This window comes from Typopeltis vanoorti, chromosome 8 (genome assembly GCF_054136105.1).
Source record: "Typopeltis vanoorti isolate ZY-2024b chromosome 8, IOZ_Tvanoo_1.0, whole genome shotgun sequence".
NCBI classification, from domain to species: Eukaryota; Metazoa; Arthropoda; class Arachnida; order Uropygi; family Thelyphonidae; genus Typopeltis; species Typopeltis vanoorti.
Genome location: NC_143556.1, coordinates 77,671,179 through 77,691,831, shown reverse-complemented (window position 1 = coordinate 77,691,831; position 20,653 = coordinate 77,671,179). Strand labels below are relative to the sequence as shown.

Sequence of the window (20,653 nt, the reverse complement as noted above, 5' to 3'; positions counted from 1 at the left end):
AAAGGGCCACAACTTACTGCAGTTGGGTTGACAGCTTTCTGACTGGATGCACATGACATATGATGGTAATAGTTCCTTATCTTCTAATAATGTAAATAATGCTAGGGCTTCACAACATTCTGTTCTCGCACCCATCCGCTTCCTTCTACATATCAAAGACTTTATTGTGTCCAAAAAGAAAAACTAATGTTGAAAATATAAGTTAATCCTCTAGAATTGTAATTAGGAAAGAGTGATGAGGTTGCTGCCAACATGGAAAATTTAGTAACAGAACTTTTGTCAAAATGTGAATATTTCTCTCTTGTCTTAGATGAAGATATCAATATTTCTGATATAGATCAATGGCAATCTTTGTTCAAGTGGATATTTGTGTAACAGAGGAATTTCTTAGACTACATGCTACGAAAGGTACTACTACTATAGGTCATGAATACTTGATGATTTGAAAACATTAATATGCTAAATACAAACTTAAGTTTGTTAAACTTCAAGGCATAAATAATGATGGCACACTAGCGAAGGGTAAGAAAAAAATGTAGGATTAATTATCAAAATAAAATCCCAACTTGAAACATCAAACTTACAAGCTGGAGAATATCTTTCTATTACTGCATAATACATCAGCAAAAGCTATAAAATTTATATATTAGAAAAGTAGTTGTTGCAAATCAATTTTATAAAGTCACACTAAATCATTACCAATATAAAAATTTCTTGGGGATTTGAAATTTGAGTATGATGATATAATTTACTACTGAGAAGTTGGTTAAGCAAAAGGGAACATATTAAAAAGATTGACTTTATAATCAAAATTTTACAAAAATGAAAGCCTATCCAGAACTTATTAACGATGGTTGTCAGCATGATCTTGCTTTCCTTGTTGATGTGACATTGCATCTGAATGACTTAAATTTGAAATCAGAAGGAAAAGGTCAGTTGATACACAACTTGCCATGTATCCTCAAGGGGTGTACAGGATATGATAGTACCACATGAAAAAAATTACATCATTATTAATTTCCTATCTACAATTTTCCTCCAAATCAGTCTGTTACTTGTCAAGACTCCAATATCATCATTATCAGATCTTATATTTCTATCATCTAAAGCACTTTGTACCATATCAATCCACCTATATCTTGGTCTTCCTCTGGGTCGTTTTGCTGCCAACCTGGCAGAGAACACTTGTTTTGCTAATCATTCCTCGACCATTCTGTTTAAGTGACCATACCACCTGAGATTAGCTCTGCTAGCGCATTCCTGGATGCTGACAATGTCAACTTCTTTCCTAATATCCTCGTTTTTAATATGATATTGCCATTGATGCCATCTGTTCAACCTATAATCTTTCTCAGGACTCTCATATCTGTGGTCTCTAGTCTTTGGTCAAGTGTTTTACTTCTGACCCAGCTCTCAGATCCATAAGTTAAAACTGGTTTGAACACTGTCTTGTATATAGCTAATTTAGTGTTCCGACTAATTTCTCTCTTATTACATATGAATTTATTCAATTGACATACCAGCTTTGCTGATTCTGTTGTCTATTTCTATATTTAATTTACCATCTTCAGTAAAAATCGTGCCTAAATAGCTGAAATGTTTTACTTGTTCCACAGGTTCTCCATTCACAACACAGTTGACATTTTCAATGATTCTGCCTATTTTCATTGTCTTTTTATTACTGACCTTCATACCATATCTATTACAACAGCTATTCAATTTAGTCAGAGAATCTTGCAGACTTGTAGCGGATTTATTTAGAAGTATAACATCATCCGCATAAAGCAAAGAGCTGAATTTAACATCTCCAATTTTGATATCATGTTTAATACCACTTTCCTTCATAATGTGATCCATATAGATAATGAATAACAGAGGGGATAATGTACATCCTTGTCTCACACCAGATTTAACATTAAACCATCTTCCTATACTTCAATTCTAACTGCTGACTTACAACTCAAATAAAGACTATGTATTGCTTGATATAATACCCCATTGACACCATATAACTGCAGCGTATTGAATAGCTTCTCTCTTGGCACCTTGTCATATGCCTTTTCCAAATCGACAAAACTTAAATACAGATCTTTGTTATATTCCCATGCTTTCTCGACTATTTCTCGTAAAGTGAAGATCTGATCCTGACAGCCTCTATTTGGCCTGAATCCAACTTGTTCTTCACCAAGCTTTTCTTCCACAATTCTTCTCAACCGTTTCTCAAGTATAATTTCATATATCTTGCCAGGAACACTCAGTAGGGAAATACCTCTGTAATTCTCACATGCAGTTTTATTTCCCTTTTTATATATGGGTACTATGAGAGCTCTACTCCGATCATCGGGAATTCGTCCCTCTGTCCAGGCTTTCTGAACTACGCAGTGCAGCCACTGTAAGACTCTTATACAACCATACTTCAGCATTTCTGGTCGAATATCATCTACTCCTGCTGCCTTTCCACATTTCAAGCCTTCGATGGCTTTTTCTACTTCAAGTATGGATATGTATTCCTGACTGCATGCCTGGTCAGTGTTTTTTACCACTGTGCTGTCATCACTGCTTGTTTCATTTAGCAATTTTTTAAAGTAATTACTCCAGACTTCAAGGATATCTTTTTCTCCCGTTTTCATGTCACGTTTATCATTTCTAATTCCTTTTACAGCACTCTTTCCTCCATTCTTAAGCTTCTTTAACAACCTCCAGAATATTTTGCCACCTTCTTGATATTTATTTTCTATATTCTTGCCAAAGTCCTCCCATGACTTTTGTTTAGCTAGTTTTACACAGTGTTTAGCATTCTTGCATTTGTCTCTATATTCTCTAAGAGCACAAGCTGACTTATTTGACAGGAACTTTTGGTATGCTTTCTTCTTTTCCTTCACTGCCTCTTTAACTGCCTGTGTCCACCAGGGTGTTCTGATTTTTTTATCCTTACAGACAACATCACTACATGCCTCTCTGGCAGAATCAATCAATGTTTGCCATTGAATCTCCAAGGTTTGATTCCTGTTCTCAAACTCATTTTTTCTTCAATAATCTTTGTGTATTTTAGTCTACAGTTCACATCTGAGAGCTGCTCAACTTTTATTCGCTTTAAAACTTTCTTACATGTTATTCTTTTCAATATGAAATTCAATTTTATCCTGCTCAAGACTAAATAGTGATCACTTCCAATTTCAAATCTTCTGTACACTCTGGTGTCCTGCACAAGGGAGAAAACATCACTATCAACAATAACATAGTCAATGAGACTTTTCTTATTCCTAGCATCTTCTCTCCATGTGAATTTGTGCACATTTTTATGTTGGAACATGGTGTTAGTAATAATCAGTCCATGTCCTGAGCAGAAATCCAACAGATATTTGCCATTATTATTAGCTTTGCTCTTTTCTCCAAATTTTCCCAAAATATTTTTGTATGTCTCACAATCATTTCCTACTCTGCTATTTAGATCCCGAACAAGGACCAACTTTTCATTTTTCATTGTGTCAGTTGCTTTTTCTAAAGCCTCAAAAAATTCCTCCACTTCTACCTTAGTAGAACCTTCTATGGGACCATAGCCACAAATAAGTCTCATTGTCCAGTTCCCCATTCTCATATTTGCCCACTTTACTCTACTTGAGACAGCCTGCCATTCAAGAAGATTAGCCTCGTATTTTGTGTTGAATACTATGGCTACTCCTTCTTTTCCTTGATTGTCATTGCCTGAATATAACATTTTGTATTTATTGCTCAGAAAGATCTCACCAGTTTTGGTCTTTTTTATTTCAGTCACCCCTATTATGTCGATCTGGTACTTATCTAATTCCTCAACTAGCTCCATTTCTTTGCCATTCAGGCTTCTTACGTTGATAGTACCGATCTTTAACTCTGGTGATGTTGAGTTGGGGTTTATTTTCAGATTTGTTCCAGTAGCTGACTTTTCGCTGTTTTCCCTGGTGAAAACAATGGGAGCCTTGTTTAACCGGGCGACGCCCCAGCTGGCATGAAATTTTGTCATGTTGTACCATCATTTTTTATTTTGGTTTAACCAATAAGAATACAATTTGGTCGGCTAAATCCCAAATTGCCAGCCCATCCTCGTTCGTTCAGTATCCAAGTAGATACCCAACAGGGTGCACCACGAGAAGGTGAGGATTGGACATTAGGTCAGAAGCCCTGGTCGGTTCTCCGCATTCCTTTAAAGGCTATGTGGAGGTCTCCTCTCAGTTATACAGCTTTGACCCTAAAATTACGGTCATGCAAGGAAAAACCTTCATTATATGTTTACGCATGTAATTGTCAGCAGTTTTCTTTCAAAAACTAAAGTTTAATAAATCAAAAAACATACCTCTGAAAAATAATTTAAGACATGCCATAACCAAAATTGCACCTAATATTGATGTTAGTTTCTGTTCCGAGACATCAAATTAATTTTATAATTAATGAATAAACCTAAATGTTTTTCTATATAAAGACTTATTTCATGGTTAGTTATTTGCTTGAACATTATAAATGAAAATATACAATTTTGTTTATTCAGGATGTAGATGAAATTTTCACAGGTAATAAAAAGGATTACAGTATTTCAAACCTTAGGGGCACTGACAGTTGTTCCTAATGAAATTAAACTAAGATGTGTGAAAAATTTTCTCAATAAAAAAAAAAAAAAAGTCTATTCTGAAAATTTTGTTTATAAATCAATTTTACTGAAAATTTGCATGCACACACAGTCTTGCCATAAATATTGTTACACCTCTGTGCTGCCCACAGAATTGCATAAGCACAGTTCCATTTGTAATGCTGTGTACAGTGAACATTCACGTGTTTATCAGTAGAGAGTTGTCTAGCTGTATGGGTTAACATGCAGTGGGGGAGATTATGAGAACCGTGTGTGTGTGTATATATATATATATATAATAGCACTCCACAAGGTTGGAATGCAGCCATCTGTTATTTTAAACATGCTAAAAACACCTGTGACCAGTAGGATGTTTGTGTATCAGACTATTAACTGTTATATAGTTCGCCCACTGATTAGAGATCCTTCGACACTTCTGCGCATGTAGAAAAGGAAAAAATCCATTCCGATAATAGGGTAATCAATCTGTCTTCTGGGATGAGTTTGTTTATTATTACAGGTCGGAAAATTTAGCTTTTCTTTTACGAACATTGCTGTTTTTAAAGTGTAACTATTTTGCTTGTATAACAGTTAGTAAAATGTACGTAGAGTATTAACAAAATTAAAAAAGGTATAGCATAAAACAAGTTTTCTATGAAATAAAAATAATTATACAGAAAAACAGAAATTTTTTCAAATGAACTTAGATATTCTAAACTTACAGTTGAGAGAACTAAGACACTTTAATGTCCTAAACAGATTAATTATTTATGATTTGTTGCGACTCTTTTAACAAACCCATGCAAAAAAAATGTTGGAAAAAATACCATTATCAAATCCTTTTAATCTTCAGAGTCATCTGAATTGGTGTCCGAATCGCCATCACTTTCAATTAAACTGATCACCAAAGGTTCGCATAATTCTTCGATAATTCCGTCTCTGTCCCAATACATATTTTCCAATGAGGTGACATGAGATCAATATTTTCCCCAGTTTTGAACTGTAATACTTTCAATCGCCTGTTCTGAAAGCTTAAAAAGTTTCGACATGTCAATATCTCCAGTTACGTTGCGATGGCAAATGAAACTTTTCACTTCTGCCCAAACATACTCAATAGCATTAATATCGCAATGATATGGTGGTAGCCTCAAAGCTAGAAATCCATGCTCTTTGAGCATCGTGTCGAATTTAAATAGTTTAGTTGTGGGCAAGTTTCTTTTGACCAAATTAAGCAATTCAATTTTTCGCATATCTGGGGAATGAGAAATGTTATCTGCAGAGATAACATTTCTTATAGACCAATTTGGAACTTTGTTTAATTGAATAGTGATATGAAGCGTTATCAATTATAACAACAGCATTATTAGGAAGGTTTGGAATCAGTTTTTCTTCTGCCCACTTTTTGAAGATTGTAGAATTCATTTGCCCATGGTAATCTCCAGTAGTTGAATTGGCTTTGTATAGTAAGTTTGAATTCGTTAAAAAAACCCATTTCTCTACCCACACACAAAATTATTATGCGCTGCGAGGCATTTCAGGTTTGTAGCACTCCACATTCTTCTTTAGACTGCCAACATTTTCCAAAAGTTAAATCAATCCAAGTTTCATCTAGATACACAATCGGTCTTTTCTCCTCCCTGAAACGTCTTATTGCTCTCAAATACTGCATTCTAGATTAAACAATGTCACTTCACTCCATGATAAGTTTCCTTTTATTCTGGGACTTTTTAAAACAAAATCCGATTTCATGAAGTATTTTCCTTAAAGTTTCTCTTTTCCAAGGAAAATTAATTTTTTCTTTAAGCACAGGAATTAATTTCGGAACAGTTGGCACTTTTTTCTCGACCACGTAAAATTCGTGAATAGTTCTTCTTATAACGTCTACATCAAAATCGTTCAAAGCTACGTTTTCGATGGTTATCTTTACTCTGGCGCTTTTTTTAGGAGGTTTAAATTTTGGCTTACCTTCACTTTTTGATTCCCTATGAATTCTTTTAACAGTCGACCCCGATACGCCCACAATTGCACGTTTTATGACTTGAGAAAGGGGAACAAGGAGATGGCCTTCTGATGATTCTTTTTCGTAGAATGTCAGCACATTATTCAATATTCTTTTGCAAGAGCTACTGAAACGTTTAACAACAGAACTTGTTGACTATACTGGACCCATCATACAAATTAATAATAAAAAAATAATGCAAAAAAGCGACAACAAAATTCAAGCTACTACTGGTACAGCGACAGACAAGAAAGCATGTGATTTCGCATTTTGGCAACCCATTTGTACATCATTTCTTCCTCACCTTCAGCATGAATCGACTATTCTTGGCAAAATGCCAAGGAGAGACCCACAAACAGTGGGCATACTATAATGATACAGAAGATGTATCTGACCACCAAAGAACAGGTTGACTACGCTGCATTAGGATGCAACGCTTGTGAAGGCATGAATCTATTGTAATCCTCTGAGAATGCAGAAAGTAACGTTGCAAGAGATAAACATTCACAGAGAACAATATCACATGTACCAAGTACTAACTGATGATCTGGGAGTGAGAGCCTATCGTCATTCTACTGGAGACTTCCTAACACCACAGTTTATGTGGCAGAGGGTGATAAAATCAAAGCCACTTCTCTGGCAGTATGCAAACAACAGACAGAGATATCCTCTTCATAGATAAGATTTTTACCATTGAAGAGTCATTTAACCACCAAAAATGATCAGGTATATGCTCCAGATGATCACACAGCACATGCTATAGCATCCAGGATTCAGATAAGTCATCACCATGCATCAGTGATAGTTTGGTGAGGTGGTGACGTATTGGTGGTATCTAAGTTGTATTTCTGTGAGAAAGGGGTCAAAACCAAAACGTATAAAGATACGATGCCGGAACCTGTGGTACAAGACTAACACCACCTTGTTTCACAGTAGGCAGTGGATCTTCCAACAGTAGTTGGAGGCAAATGTGTCTAACCACATATCACCATCTGAAAGTCCCGATCTGAATCTGTTAGACTTCAAATTGTAGTTGAAGTTTGAGAGAGTAGCCTGCCAGAAATGCCACCCCAGCTTTTGCAGCCTGAAGGTGGATTTGGAACAAGTGGTGGCAGCATTTTCGTTGCATGTTATGCATGCTGCCATTGATATATGGCCTTGCAGACTTGCAAGGTCATATATCAATGGCAAAAAGGGAACATTTTGAACGTTGAGTGTTGCTATATGCAAATCATACCTGTGAATGAGTTGTAAATGATTTACTGATAGATGAAAGGTTTATGTGCTGTGCTGTTCAAGTTGTACTTTATATAGAAATTATCTCTAGTTTGAGATGCACATGTGTCATTAGTTTTATGAAAAATAAAAATTCTTTGATCTGTGGAAAAAAAGGTGGCCCATTCTTAGGTATCATTATCAAATTCCTATTGACAATTTTCCTCCAAATTAATCTGTTATCTGTCAGTACAATACTGTCATTTATATTTTGGTCTTCTAAGGCACTTTTCATTCTATCAATATATCAGATTTTCATCTTCCTCGGATTCTTTTTCTGCTAAAAAAACAATTTTTTAGCTTACCATTCCTCTCCCATACCACCAGAGATTAGCTCTGTTAGCACATTCCTGAATGCAAACAACATCAAGTTTTTACTTAACATCCTCATTTTTAATATGATACTGCCCTTGATGCCATCTGTTCGCTGTCCTAATTTTTCTCAAAACTCTCATATCTGTGGATTTCAGTCTTTGATCAAGTGTTTTATTTTTAATACAGCTCTCAGGTTCATAACTGTTAAAAATGGATTCAACACTGCTTTTTTTATACAGCCAGTTTATGTTTTGAATAATTTCTCTCTCATTCCATATAAATGACTTCAGCTGACTTCTTATACATGCTTTGCTAATTCTATTCTCTATTTCCAAATTTAATTTGCCATCTCCATATCAACTATTCTCCAATAGTTGAAATGCTTTACTTGTTATATTCCACCATTGTGAATGCACTTGAATTTTGCAGTGTTTCTTTCTGCCTAATTTCACATTAATTACCTTAGTAACAAAGTTACAAGGCATTAAATAGTTTTAATGGAGCATGCATAAAACCTTCATAGCTTGAATTTGTAAAAAGATGTATATATATATATATATAAAGATTTATATAGATATATAAATTTCTAACCAAACTCTCAGATCCATAACTTAAAACTGCTTTGAACACGCTCTTGAATACTGCTACGCTAGTGTTTTAGCAATTTTCTCAGTTATTCCATATAAAGTTATAAAACTGACTCTCCACCATACCAGCTTTACTTATTTTATTGTCTAATTTCAATTTGCCATCTCCACTGAGAATGCATCTGAAGTTTTCTATGTTTTAACTAAATTGAATGTTAGAGAATTCTGGAGACTTGCACTGGTGAATATTGACGAATAAGAGTGGAAATAGTGTCACCTTATCTTTCACCTGATTTTAGATCAAACTACATGACCGTATTGCCTTCAATTCTCACTGCTGACTTACAACTTAAATATATTGCTCCATTTATAGCATATAATCATAACATTTGAAAAGCTTTTCTCTGGCCTTCTTTTTACACACCTTTTCCAGGTCTGCAAATCTTAAGTATATAACCTTGCATATTCCTGTGATTTCTCAACTATTTACCGTAAAATGAAAATCTGATCTTGACAACTCCTATTTGGCCTGAACCCAGCTTGTTCTTTCCCAAATTTCTCTCCGACGATTTTCTTAGTCTCTTCTCAAATATGCTTGCCTAAATCTTACCTGAAATACATCATCACCATCAAATTCCTGACATGTACCCTCAAGGGGTGTACAGGATATTATGATAGTACTGCATGAAGAACTTACATCATCATTACTAACTTCCTATCAACAATTTTCCTCCAAATCAATGTTACCTGTCATGACTCCAATATTATCAGATCTTATATTTCTTTCTTCTAAGGCACTTTTTACTGTATCAATCTACCTATATCTTAGTCTTCCTCTGGGTCATTTTCCTGCCAACCTGGCAGAGAATACTTGTTTTGCTAATCTATCCTCTCCCATTTTTTTTAAGTGACCACACACCTAAGATTAACTCTACTAACACATTCCTGGATGCTAACAATATCAAGTTCTTTCCTAATAGCCTAATTTTTAATATGATATTGCCATTAATGCCATTTTTAAAAAAAATTTTTTTTTTTATGTTGGACCCATATACGGGAGGTTGGCTGGTCAACCTATAGTACGTTAGTACCGTATATGGGTGGTGGGTTGCGAAAGAAGAAACTTGTTTACTTTAGATTTTAACACCTGTATGTTGTATTTCTTGGGAGATACGTCTGGGGGAAGACTGTTCCAAAATACTGCAGTAGCAGGGATAAATGAGAAGGAAAAGAAACTTGTTCTGTGGGTTTCGAGGTGTACTGTGAAAGGATGTTGGGTGGCAGCTGTACGTGTTCTGATGGGCTTAGTACAGGGTGGGGAAATTATTGATGCTGTTTCAGATGAACATTTCCCATGGAAATATTTATAGAATATACAGATTGCGGAGACCAGGCGTCTATGTGAATGTTCCTAATCTGTTCATGCTCCTAATCTTTCTCAGGACTCTCATATCTCTAGTCTCTAGTCTTTGGTCAAGTGTTTTATTTCTAACCCAGCTCTCAGATCCATAAATTAAAATTGGTTTCAACACTGTCTTGTATACAGCTAAGTTAGTGTTTTAACTAATTTCTCTCATTCCATATAAATTTATTTAGTTGACTTCCTACCATACCAACTTTGTTGATTCTGTTGTCTATTTCTATATTTAATTTACCATCTTCACTAAAAAGTTTTATTTGTTCTATAGGTTTTCCATTCACAACAGTTGATATTTTCAATGTCTCTGCCTATTTTCATTGTCTTTGTCTTGTTATTGCTGATTTTCATACCAAATTTATTACAACAATTATTCAATTTTTGCCAGGCTGAGTGGTTAGCATATCTGCTCTCCAGCCGAAAGGCCAGGTTCGAATACCACCATTAGGCATGGATGTTTGTGAAAGTGGTAGTAGTGGTGGGCGGTAGATGGCGTTGGTGTAGTTGCAGTTCATTGTACTTTGTAGATTGAGTGAGTAGTAGAGACAGAGAGATGTATAGTACATGCTCTCCCTCGATAAGTCTTTGGACTCCCTGGAGATATCACGTAATAAAATAAATAAAATAGTCAGAGAATCTTGCAGACTTGTACTGGATTTATTTAAAAGTATAATATCATCTGCATAAAGAAAAGAGCTGAGATTAACATCTCCAATTTTGATATCAGGTTTAATACTGCTTTCCTTCATAATATAATCCATCTTCCTGTATGTGCTTCTAAGGCAGTGGTTCTTAACCTTTTCGAAGTCACGGAACACTTTTGATTATAAGCAAAATGTGGGGAGTACCAAAAGCATTAGGGTCATAAACTAACAATAAAATATACATGGACCTGCTTTTATAAAAATGGAACTTATTTTAATGCGATATTTGAGCTTGTCGGCTTTTGCAGATTTCACCAATATCAGGTCTAATATGATATGTGATATAGCTACCCTCATCTCTTTGTCTATATTAGACAAAGCGTCTTTTACGCTTTTTAGTTTTTATATTGGTTAATATTGAGAAACCGAGCTCACACAAATATGATGTTGAAAACTGTAACAAAATTTTCAGTAACCTTGTGTAGAGAGCTGGTTTTCGGTTTGGACAAAAATCCAAAATTCCTCAAGAGTTATTTTTAGTTATTTTCAAGAGAAATTTCATAGCAGACTTCATTTGTTAGGATCAGAGTAGCCAATTATACTCAGAACTGTGTCGTGATATCTTTCACCGGCGGAACACTTGTAACCACTTCACAGAACACAAGTGTTCCAGGGAACACTGGTTAAGAACCACTGTTCTAAGGCACTTCTGACTAAATCAATCTACCTAGACCTTGGTCTTCTTCCAGGTTGTTTTCCTGCTATCTTGGCAACAAACATCTGCTAATCTCCTTTTTGCTAACCTTTCCTCTCCCATTCCATTTAAGTGACAATGCTATCTTAAATTAGTTCTGCTTACACATTCTTGAATGCTAATAATGTCAAGTTCCTTTCTGAATTTTTAATTCTGAAACTGATACCATCTATTCACTTCCCTAATTTTTCTCAGAACCATCATATCTGTGGTTTCTAGCCTTTGATCAAATGCTTTATTTCTAACCCAGCTCTCTGATCCATAACTTAAAACTGGTTTGAAATGTATCCTGCAAACACCTTGTATGCTGCTAGTTTGGTGTTTTGGCTAATTTCTCTCTTATTCCATATAAATTTATTCAGTTGGCTACCCACCATATCAGCTATGCTTATTCTGTTGTCTATTTCCAGATTTAACTTGCCATCTTTACTAAAAACTGTGCCTAAAATAGTTGAAATATTTTGCTTGTTCTATAGGCTCTCCATTAAGCAGTCGATGCGTTCAATATGTTCCTGCTTATTTTCATAGTTTTGGTCTTTTTATTGCTGACTTTCATGCCAAATTTGTTATAGCTGTTATTTGATTTAGTCAGAGAATCTTAGGTACTTGCACTAGATGTGTTTAGGAGTACATCATCTGCATAAAGCAAAGAGCTAAGTTTGCTGTCATCAGATATCTATTCTAATATCAGGCCTAATGCCACTTTCTTTCATAATGTGATCCATATAGAACAAGAGTGAGAAAATGTGCATCACTGTTGTCTTATCCATGATTTTAAATCAAACCATTCTGTATTCCTTTCAGTTCTTGACTTACAACTTAAATATAGACTATGTATTGTTCTGTATAATATTCCATTCACCCTATATAATTGTAGTGTTTTGAAATGCTTTTCTCTGGGCACCTTGTCATATGCCTTTTCCAGATCTACAAAAAATAACAGATCCTTGTCACATTCCTGTGATTTCTCAACTATCTGTCATAAAGTGAAAATCTTATCCTGACAGCCTCTAAGGTTGTCAGGATATGAAATGTTTTGCCTGAACCCAGCTGGTTCTTCTCAAAGTTTCTTTTCCACAATCTTTCTCAATCTCTTTTCAAGTATGCTTGCATAACTGTTACTTGGAACACTGAATAGAGAAATTCCTCTGTAATTCTCGCATTTGGCTTTATTCCCTTTTTTATAGATGGAAAGTATTAGAGCTCTACTCCAATCATCTGGAATTTGACCTTCTGACCAGGCCCTCTGAATTATGCAATGTAGCCACTGCAAAACTTTTATATGGCCATATTTAAGCAGTTCTGGTTGAATATCATTTACTTCAGCTGAGTTTCCACACTTCCAGTTTTTGATGGCTTTTTCTACTCCAATTAGTAATATGTACTCCTGTTTGCATTCCTCTTGAAAATGTTCTAGTATATTTCTGTCACTTCTTGTTTCATTTAACAGTCTTTCAAAGTAATTACTCCAGACATCTAGGATATCCTTATCATCAGTTTTCATGTCACCATTGTCTCCTTTTACAGTACCCTTTCCTCCATTTCTAAGCTTTATCAATAGCCTCCAGAACATTTTTCCACCTCCCTGATATTTATTTTCTATATTCTTACCCAAGTCTTCCCATGACTTTTGTTTAGCTACTTTTACACATAGCTTAGCCTCTCTCTCTCTCTCTCTCTTACATTTTTCTCTGTATTTTTGGGACACATTTATTTAAAATAGATACAAAAGTTTATGAGCTATTGGAACATATTCACTTCAAAATATTCTCCTCCTCACTTAATACAGTGTTTCCAGCACTGTTTCCATTTTTGGAAGCATCTCTCTCTAGAAATGTTCTAAAGAATGGCTTTGAGTTGTTCTGTCACATTCTGTTTAATTTCATTCATGTCTTGAAACCTTCATCCTTTAAATACAGAGTTTAGCTTAGGGAATAAAAAAGAAATTAGAGGGAAGAGGGGTCCAAATCTGGTAAATGAGAATAGTGAGGCACAAATGTGATGTTCTTTTTACAGAAACTTTTGGTTCTGAGCAAGCAGTCTCATTATAAACTTTGCAGCATTCCTCCTCATTTTCAAATTCTGTCAGGAAATACATCAGAATTTGGTGGTAGAATCCAACTGAGGTTTCTGTTTCACAAGCTAGCTCTCAAACAGTAATTTGCCAATTGATGATGACCTTCTTTGTGAATACAAGTTACCAAATCATGGATGCAGAATGTCATCATCCAGAGCGGGGGGTATCTTCAATCATAGTTCGACCATCTTTAAACACCTTTTGAACCACTCAAATGTCTGAGCGGTTTAAGGCATTATCCCCATAAGCTTAATGCAAAACTTGATACACACATGTTGTTCATTAATCGTGACATCAGGACATTCAAATAAGAAAAAAACTCATGTTCAGTCATCAAAGCCTTGTAGGTTAGTGAGATGACACAATGACCTCAAGCTTGTTTCATCATGCCCATATATATATATATCTGTTTATAAAACAATACACTGGTGTGCCCAGTTTCTTTATAATAATAATTATTCTGAAGCTTTTTTCAGCAGACATTGTATATACCAGGAATTGAGAGAGGGGAGTTGTTCCTTTTTTGGGGGGGGGGAGCAGATAAGAGCTGTCAGTTTCAAGGTTTTAAGGAACCACAGAAATTGCATTTTATTTATTTATTTTTTAATTCTGGCATACTCAGGGCATTAGGATTCATGACTACATTACTTTAATTCACATACAGAGAAGGTAGAAAATTAAGTAGTTTGAACATTGGAATTCTAACCATCAGATAAGAAGGTAAGCTGTATAAGGAAATACTGGAAGAACTGAAGTGTTGTTTAATTCACTTCTTGTACTGTTTTCATTCCATTAAACATCAACCACAACCATAATTTGTCATATGCTGACAATAAAAGTGACAGCCAATCCCAATTTGTTATGAAGTATACATAAAACTCTTCCCTGAGAGTTGCCAACTCTGTTATTATGACATATAATAATCTTCCAAAAATGCTCAACTCAGAGGTTTGCAATCAATCATATATAAAACAGAAAAATAGCCAAATCTAACAATAGTACTTGCTACGTTGTATGCTTTGAAAATATGAAATGCCACATCCATTAAATCGAATGTTGTGAATTGTACACTTCTGAATGAGTAGTTAGTCTCATACAACTGCACATACTGGAATAATTTTCATCATCATCATCATCAAATTCCTGCCATGTACCCTCAAGGGGTGTACAGGATATGATAGTACTACATGAAAACAATTACATCATTACTAACTTCCTCATCTACAATTTTCCTCCAAATCAGTCTGTTACTTGTCAAGGTTTCAACATTATCAGATCTTATATTTCTATCATCTAAGGCACTTTGTACTGTATCAATCCACCTATATCTTGGTCTTCCTCTGGGTCGTTTTCCTGCCAACTTGGCAGAGAACACTTGTTTTGCTAATCTTTCTTCGCCCATTCTGTTTAAGTGACCATACCACCTGAGATTAGCTCTGCTAACGCATTCTTGGATGTTGACAATGTCAAGTTCTTTCCTCGTTTTTAATATGATATTGCCATTGATGCCATCTGTTCACGCCTATAATCTTTCTTAGGAATCTCATATCTGCGGTCTCTAGTCTTTGGTCAAGTGTTTTACTTCTGACCCAGCTCTCAGATCCATAAGTTAAAACTGGTTTGAACACTGTCTTGTATACAGCTAATTTAGTGTTCCAACTAATTTCTCTCTTATTCCATATGAATTTATTCAATTGACTTCCTACCATACCAGCTTTACTGATTCCGTTGTCTATTTCTATATTTAATTTACCATCTTCAGTAAAAATCGTGCCTAAGTAGCTGAAATGTTTCACTTGTTCCACAGGTTCTCCATTCACAACACAGTTGACATTTTCAATGATTCTGCCTATTTTCATTGTCTTTGTCTTTTTATTGCTGACCTTCATGCCATATCTATTACAACAGCTATTCAATTTAGTCAGAGAATCTTGCAGACTTGTAGCGGATTTATTTAGAAGTATAACATCATCCGCATAAAGCAAAGAGCTGACATTAACATCTCCAATTTTGATATCATGTTTAATACCACTTTCCTTCATAATGTGATCCATATAGATAATGAATAACAGAGGGGATAATGTACATCCTTGTCTCACACCAGATTTAACATTAAACCATCTTCCTGTACTTCCTTCAATTCTAACTGCTGACTTACAACTCAAATAAAGACTATGTATTGCTTGATATAATGCCCCATTGATACCATATAACTGTAGCGTATTGAATAGCTTCTCTCTTGGCACCTTGTCATATGCCTTTTCCAAATCGTCCAAACTTAAATACAGATCTCTGTTATATTCCCATGCTTTCTCGACTATTTGTCGTAAAGTGGAAATCTGATCCTGACAGCCTCTATTGGCCTGAATCCAGCTTGTTCTTCGCCAAGCCTTTCTTCCACAATTCTTCTCAACCGCTTCTCAAGTATACTTGCATATATCTTGCCAGGAACACTCAGTAGGGAAATACCTCTGTAATTCTCACATTCATTTTTATTTCCCTCTTTATATATGGGTACTATGAGAGCTCTACTCCAATTATATCGGGAATTCGTCCCTCTGTCCAGGCTTTCTGAACTATGCAGTGCAGCCACTGTAAGACTCTTATACCACCATACTTCAGCATTTCTGGGTCAAATATCATCTACTCCTGCTGCCTTTCCACATTTCAAGCATTTGATGGCTTTTTCTACTTCAAGTATCGATATGTATTCCTAACTGCATGCCTGGTCAGTGTTTTTTACCACTGCACTGTCATCACTGCTTGTTTCATTTAGCAGTTTTTCAAAGTAATTACTCCATACTTCAAGGAGATCTTTTTCTCCGGTTTTCATGTCACCTTTATCATCTCTAACTCCTTTCACAGCACTCTTTCCTCCATTCCTAAGCTTCTTCAACAACCTCCAGAATATTTTGCTACCTTCTTGATATTTATTTTCTATATTCTTGCCAAAGTCCTCCCATGACTTTTGTTTAGCTAGTTTTACACAGTGTTTAGCATTTTTGCATTTGTCTCTGTATTCTCTAAGAGAACAAGCTGACTTATTTGACAGGAACTTTTGATATGCTTTCTTCTTTTCCTTCACTGCCTCTTTAACTTCCTGTGTCCACCAGGGAGTTCTGATTTTTTTATCCTTGCAGACAACCTCACCACATGCCTCTGTAGCAGAATCAATCAATGTTTCCTTCAGAGTTTGCCACCGAATCTCCAAGGTTTGATTCCTGTTCTCAAACTCTTTCATTTTTTCTTCAATAATCTTTGTGTATTCCAGTAACCCAAACTTTCATCAAAGCAAGTATTCAATTACGAATTCAATTACTACAACAAACTACAGAAAAACGCTGAACAAAGTTCCCCAACACGAATATTAAAGGAAATCCACTATAGCAAACTATCCAAGTGGAATAATTTTCCAGTAAGCAAACATCATTAAGTATAAATTCACTAACTATAACAAAAAAAATATTGAGAAATCTCAATCAAAGTGCCATAAGCACACACCTACTAAAGGAAATTCACTACAGCAAAATATCTAACTACAAATTATTCTGGTTGTACCCTGCAAGATTTCTATGGTGTAAGCTGACTGTACAATTTAGATCAATATTATAAAGATTTTATATATATATATATATATATAGATATCTCTACATATCTTTATCAGTATATTTATATATATATATATATATATCTTTAGATATCTCTACATATCTTTATCAGTATATTTATATATCTTTATCATTATTTATATATCAGGAAAATCCTGCAAGTATACTATTTTTCATGAAAATAAAATTTAAATATGGAATGGTAATGAGTCTTGATAAATGTTTTAATTATCATTCTTTTGGACTACTAACTTTACTGAAAATATATCCAAGCTAACTTTGAAAACAATTATGCTTTCTAAAAATTCATCATCATTGCAAAAATAAACTTTTGGATGGGGAATATTAGTAACCTTTAATTCAGTCATTACTAATAAATGTTTTGCTAAATCAAATATTACCATTTCAGTTTCATTTGAATTATGGGGAAAAAAATAAAAGTAATTTAAAATATAGAAAAAAATCATTTGCCCACTCATGATACTACTGCACTATATGGTTTAAAACCTTTTTGTCGGTAGGATTCACATAAAAAATAAAGAAATACCTGATAAGTCCATCTACAGATCCAGTACACACTATGTCATTATTGATTGCTACAATGCTGTCAATAGAGTCAGGGTGTCCAGGAAAACGATCACTAATATTTCCCCATTCACCCCAGTTGAAGATGTTCAGAGCTCCTTCTCCACTTCCCACGACTACTTTACAACCATTCTGCAAAAGAAATTATGATTAATAAAGCGCAAACAAAGCCATGACAGATGAAAATATGATATCTGAAAATATGTTGGCCGAGTGGTTAGCGTATCCGTTCTCCAGCCAAAAGACTGCAGGTTCAAATCCCACTGTAGGCATGGATATTTGTGATTGTCTGTGAAAATACTAGTGGTGGGGATCGGCAGTAGATGGCATTAGTGTAGATCAGCGCTTCTCAAACTGTGGGCTGCGGCCCCCTTGGGGGCCATTAGTTTTGTTGAGGGGGGTGGCGTGTAATAATGAAAACAAATTTAAATGTTTTAAGACTAAGTGTACCATGTCAAATATGTATATAAGATGCTAAAAATGTAATATTTGCATTTGATTTTTGCAATATTCGCTGTGTATGTTTTGTATTGAATATAAATACAATAAATATTATAATAATACAGGTCTCCCTTGATTAACGCAGTTAATTAATCCCTCGATGTTACCGCGTATATCAAAATAATCAATGGTAAAAATTACAATTCATCCATGATCGATTACTGTATTAATAATTCGTTTTATATGGTATTCTTTTAGGAAAGAAAAAAAATTAATGCAAAGTAAATGTTTAATAAATACTTGTGCCTACATTATTTACTGCAATTTTTTTTATCAAAAGAAGTTATCAAGAGCCGTTTGAACAGTTTTAGTTTTTTTCTTATCGGCATAAATTCTATGATAACAAGCAAAATGACTCTCCAGACCTCGGCAAACAAGCAATAAAACATAGAGAAAAAACACTGTAAATATAATACATGATGGTACAAATTAAGTGGATATTGAATTCAACATTATTTCATAGCCGAATATAGAAACTACAAGAGTTTTGTGCCGAATATATAGAAACTAAAAGTTTCGGCAGATGCAACTGCTAGTAAAGGTGGAGTAAGTCCAGATCACTTTCCTTAGTATTTTCCATAATGTAAAGCACATCTCCTAGGGGACATGTATGATAAATAAGCCTTTAGCTCTCTATTTCAGTAATACATGATGGTTTATTTATTTTCAGTTACAATCTAGAAATTATTGAACAAATGTTGCCAAACCACTACTAACAACGTCTATCTGTATGATCAAAAATACGGATGACCTATTCTGGAAAATAAATAACATTACTCCATCCCATGATGACATCCTCACCTCATTAGATGCAACTTCATTATACACAAACGTGGATGTCCCCAGGACCTTAGACATCGTGCACACACTACTCATAGAGGACCACACCCTACACACACGCACAAAACTAACACCAATTGACATCATTAGCTTGATCAAACTCACAATATCTGCAAACTTCTTTAATTTCAACAACTCCTTATATGTTCAAATTTTCGGTCTCCCAATGGATCAAAACATCAGTGGTCATCTAGCAAAATTATTCTTGGCACACATTGAATCACTTCTACTCCACCCTTCCCTCCCCCCCCCCCCGGCATCACCTTCTATGGCAGATACATAGACGATATTCTATGCATTGGAAAACCCTCACACATCTCTGTTTTACAAACATCCCTCAACGATTATAGCAACAGACTACAATTCACCATGGAAACAGAACAGAACAAATCCATCAATTTCTTAAATCTGACATTAATCAGAAGCCATAACAGAATAGCTACGAAGATATTCCACAAACCCACACATATCGGAAACTACCTCCATTTCAATTCATACCACCCATATTCCGTCAAAAAATCAGTCATCCTATCACAATTTATCAATGCTTACAAATTCTCAACCAACAGCAATTATCTTAACACAGAATTAAAATATTTAACACATGTTTTCAAAAATCGCAATTACCCTACACATCTAATAAATTATGTGAACAATACAGCAAAATCCCGTCATAACGATAATACAACCAAAACAGACTTCCCGACATGTATGGTCATCAAATTGCCATACATCCAGAACACATACAAAGCCTACAAATACATTTTCAAAAACACAGACTACAAGCTAGTATTCACCACGAACCAAAAATTAGCAACTCTCCTAAAACCAAAAAAATCTCTCACACACAAAGAAATATTTGAATTCCACAACGTTGTCTACAAATTTCCTTGTCAAGAGGATTGTGACGTCACCTACACGGGCTCCACAATTAGGTCCCTATGGACCAGATTACAAGAGCACTTTAGGGATTGCAATATCCCCATTCCGGAATACCTGAACACAAAAAAACATCGCAACACCAAAAGCAAAAATAAAACACAGAGTACAGGGAAGACTGAGATTGCAGCTCACGCACTTGAACTAAAACATATCCCTCAAATTGACAATGCCATAATCATAGACAAACAAGACAACGAAACAATGCTAAGAATATCTGAAACTATCGCCATAAAATGCGATGAAAATTCTATCAACGTCCACCGCCCCTACCTAATTTCCAAATGTTGGACGTTCCAGAACCTACAATTTAAGCCACGCCTCCGGCCATGTAGCGACAACTAATGCCCTTATTTGGTGTTACAACTTTGCCCTGACATAGCCCCACACTAATTTCCAAATAAGTTCCGAGGATGGTCACACGACCGAAACGGCTCCAACACCCCGTAAAGTAATAAACCTGCCCCAGTTGCCACAATAGTCTTCTACCCTTCCTCCCCTCCACAAAAATG

General features: G+C 35.1%; 1 protein-coding gene across 2 annotated transcripts in view; it reads right to left on the bottom strand.

The window, feature by feature from the left end:
• LOC150104143 (WD repeat-containing protein 55) overlaps positions 1-20,653 on the bottom strand; it is a 164,406-nt gene that overhangs the window by 1,912 nt on the left and 141,841 nt on the right. For both annotated transcript variants that reach the window (XM_090396779.1, XM_090396778.1), the window contains exon 7: positions 17,824-17,993. In XM_090396779.1, the coding sequence (XP_090252905.1) occupies positions 17,824-17,993 (170 nt within the window). The remainder of the gene's footprint in view (positions 1-17,823; positions 17,994-20,653) is intronic.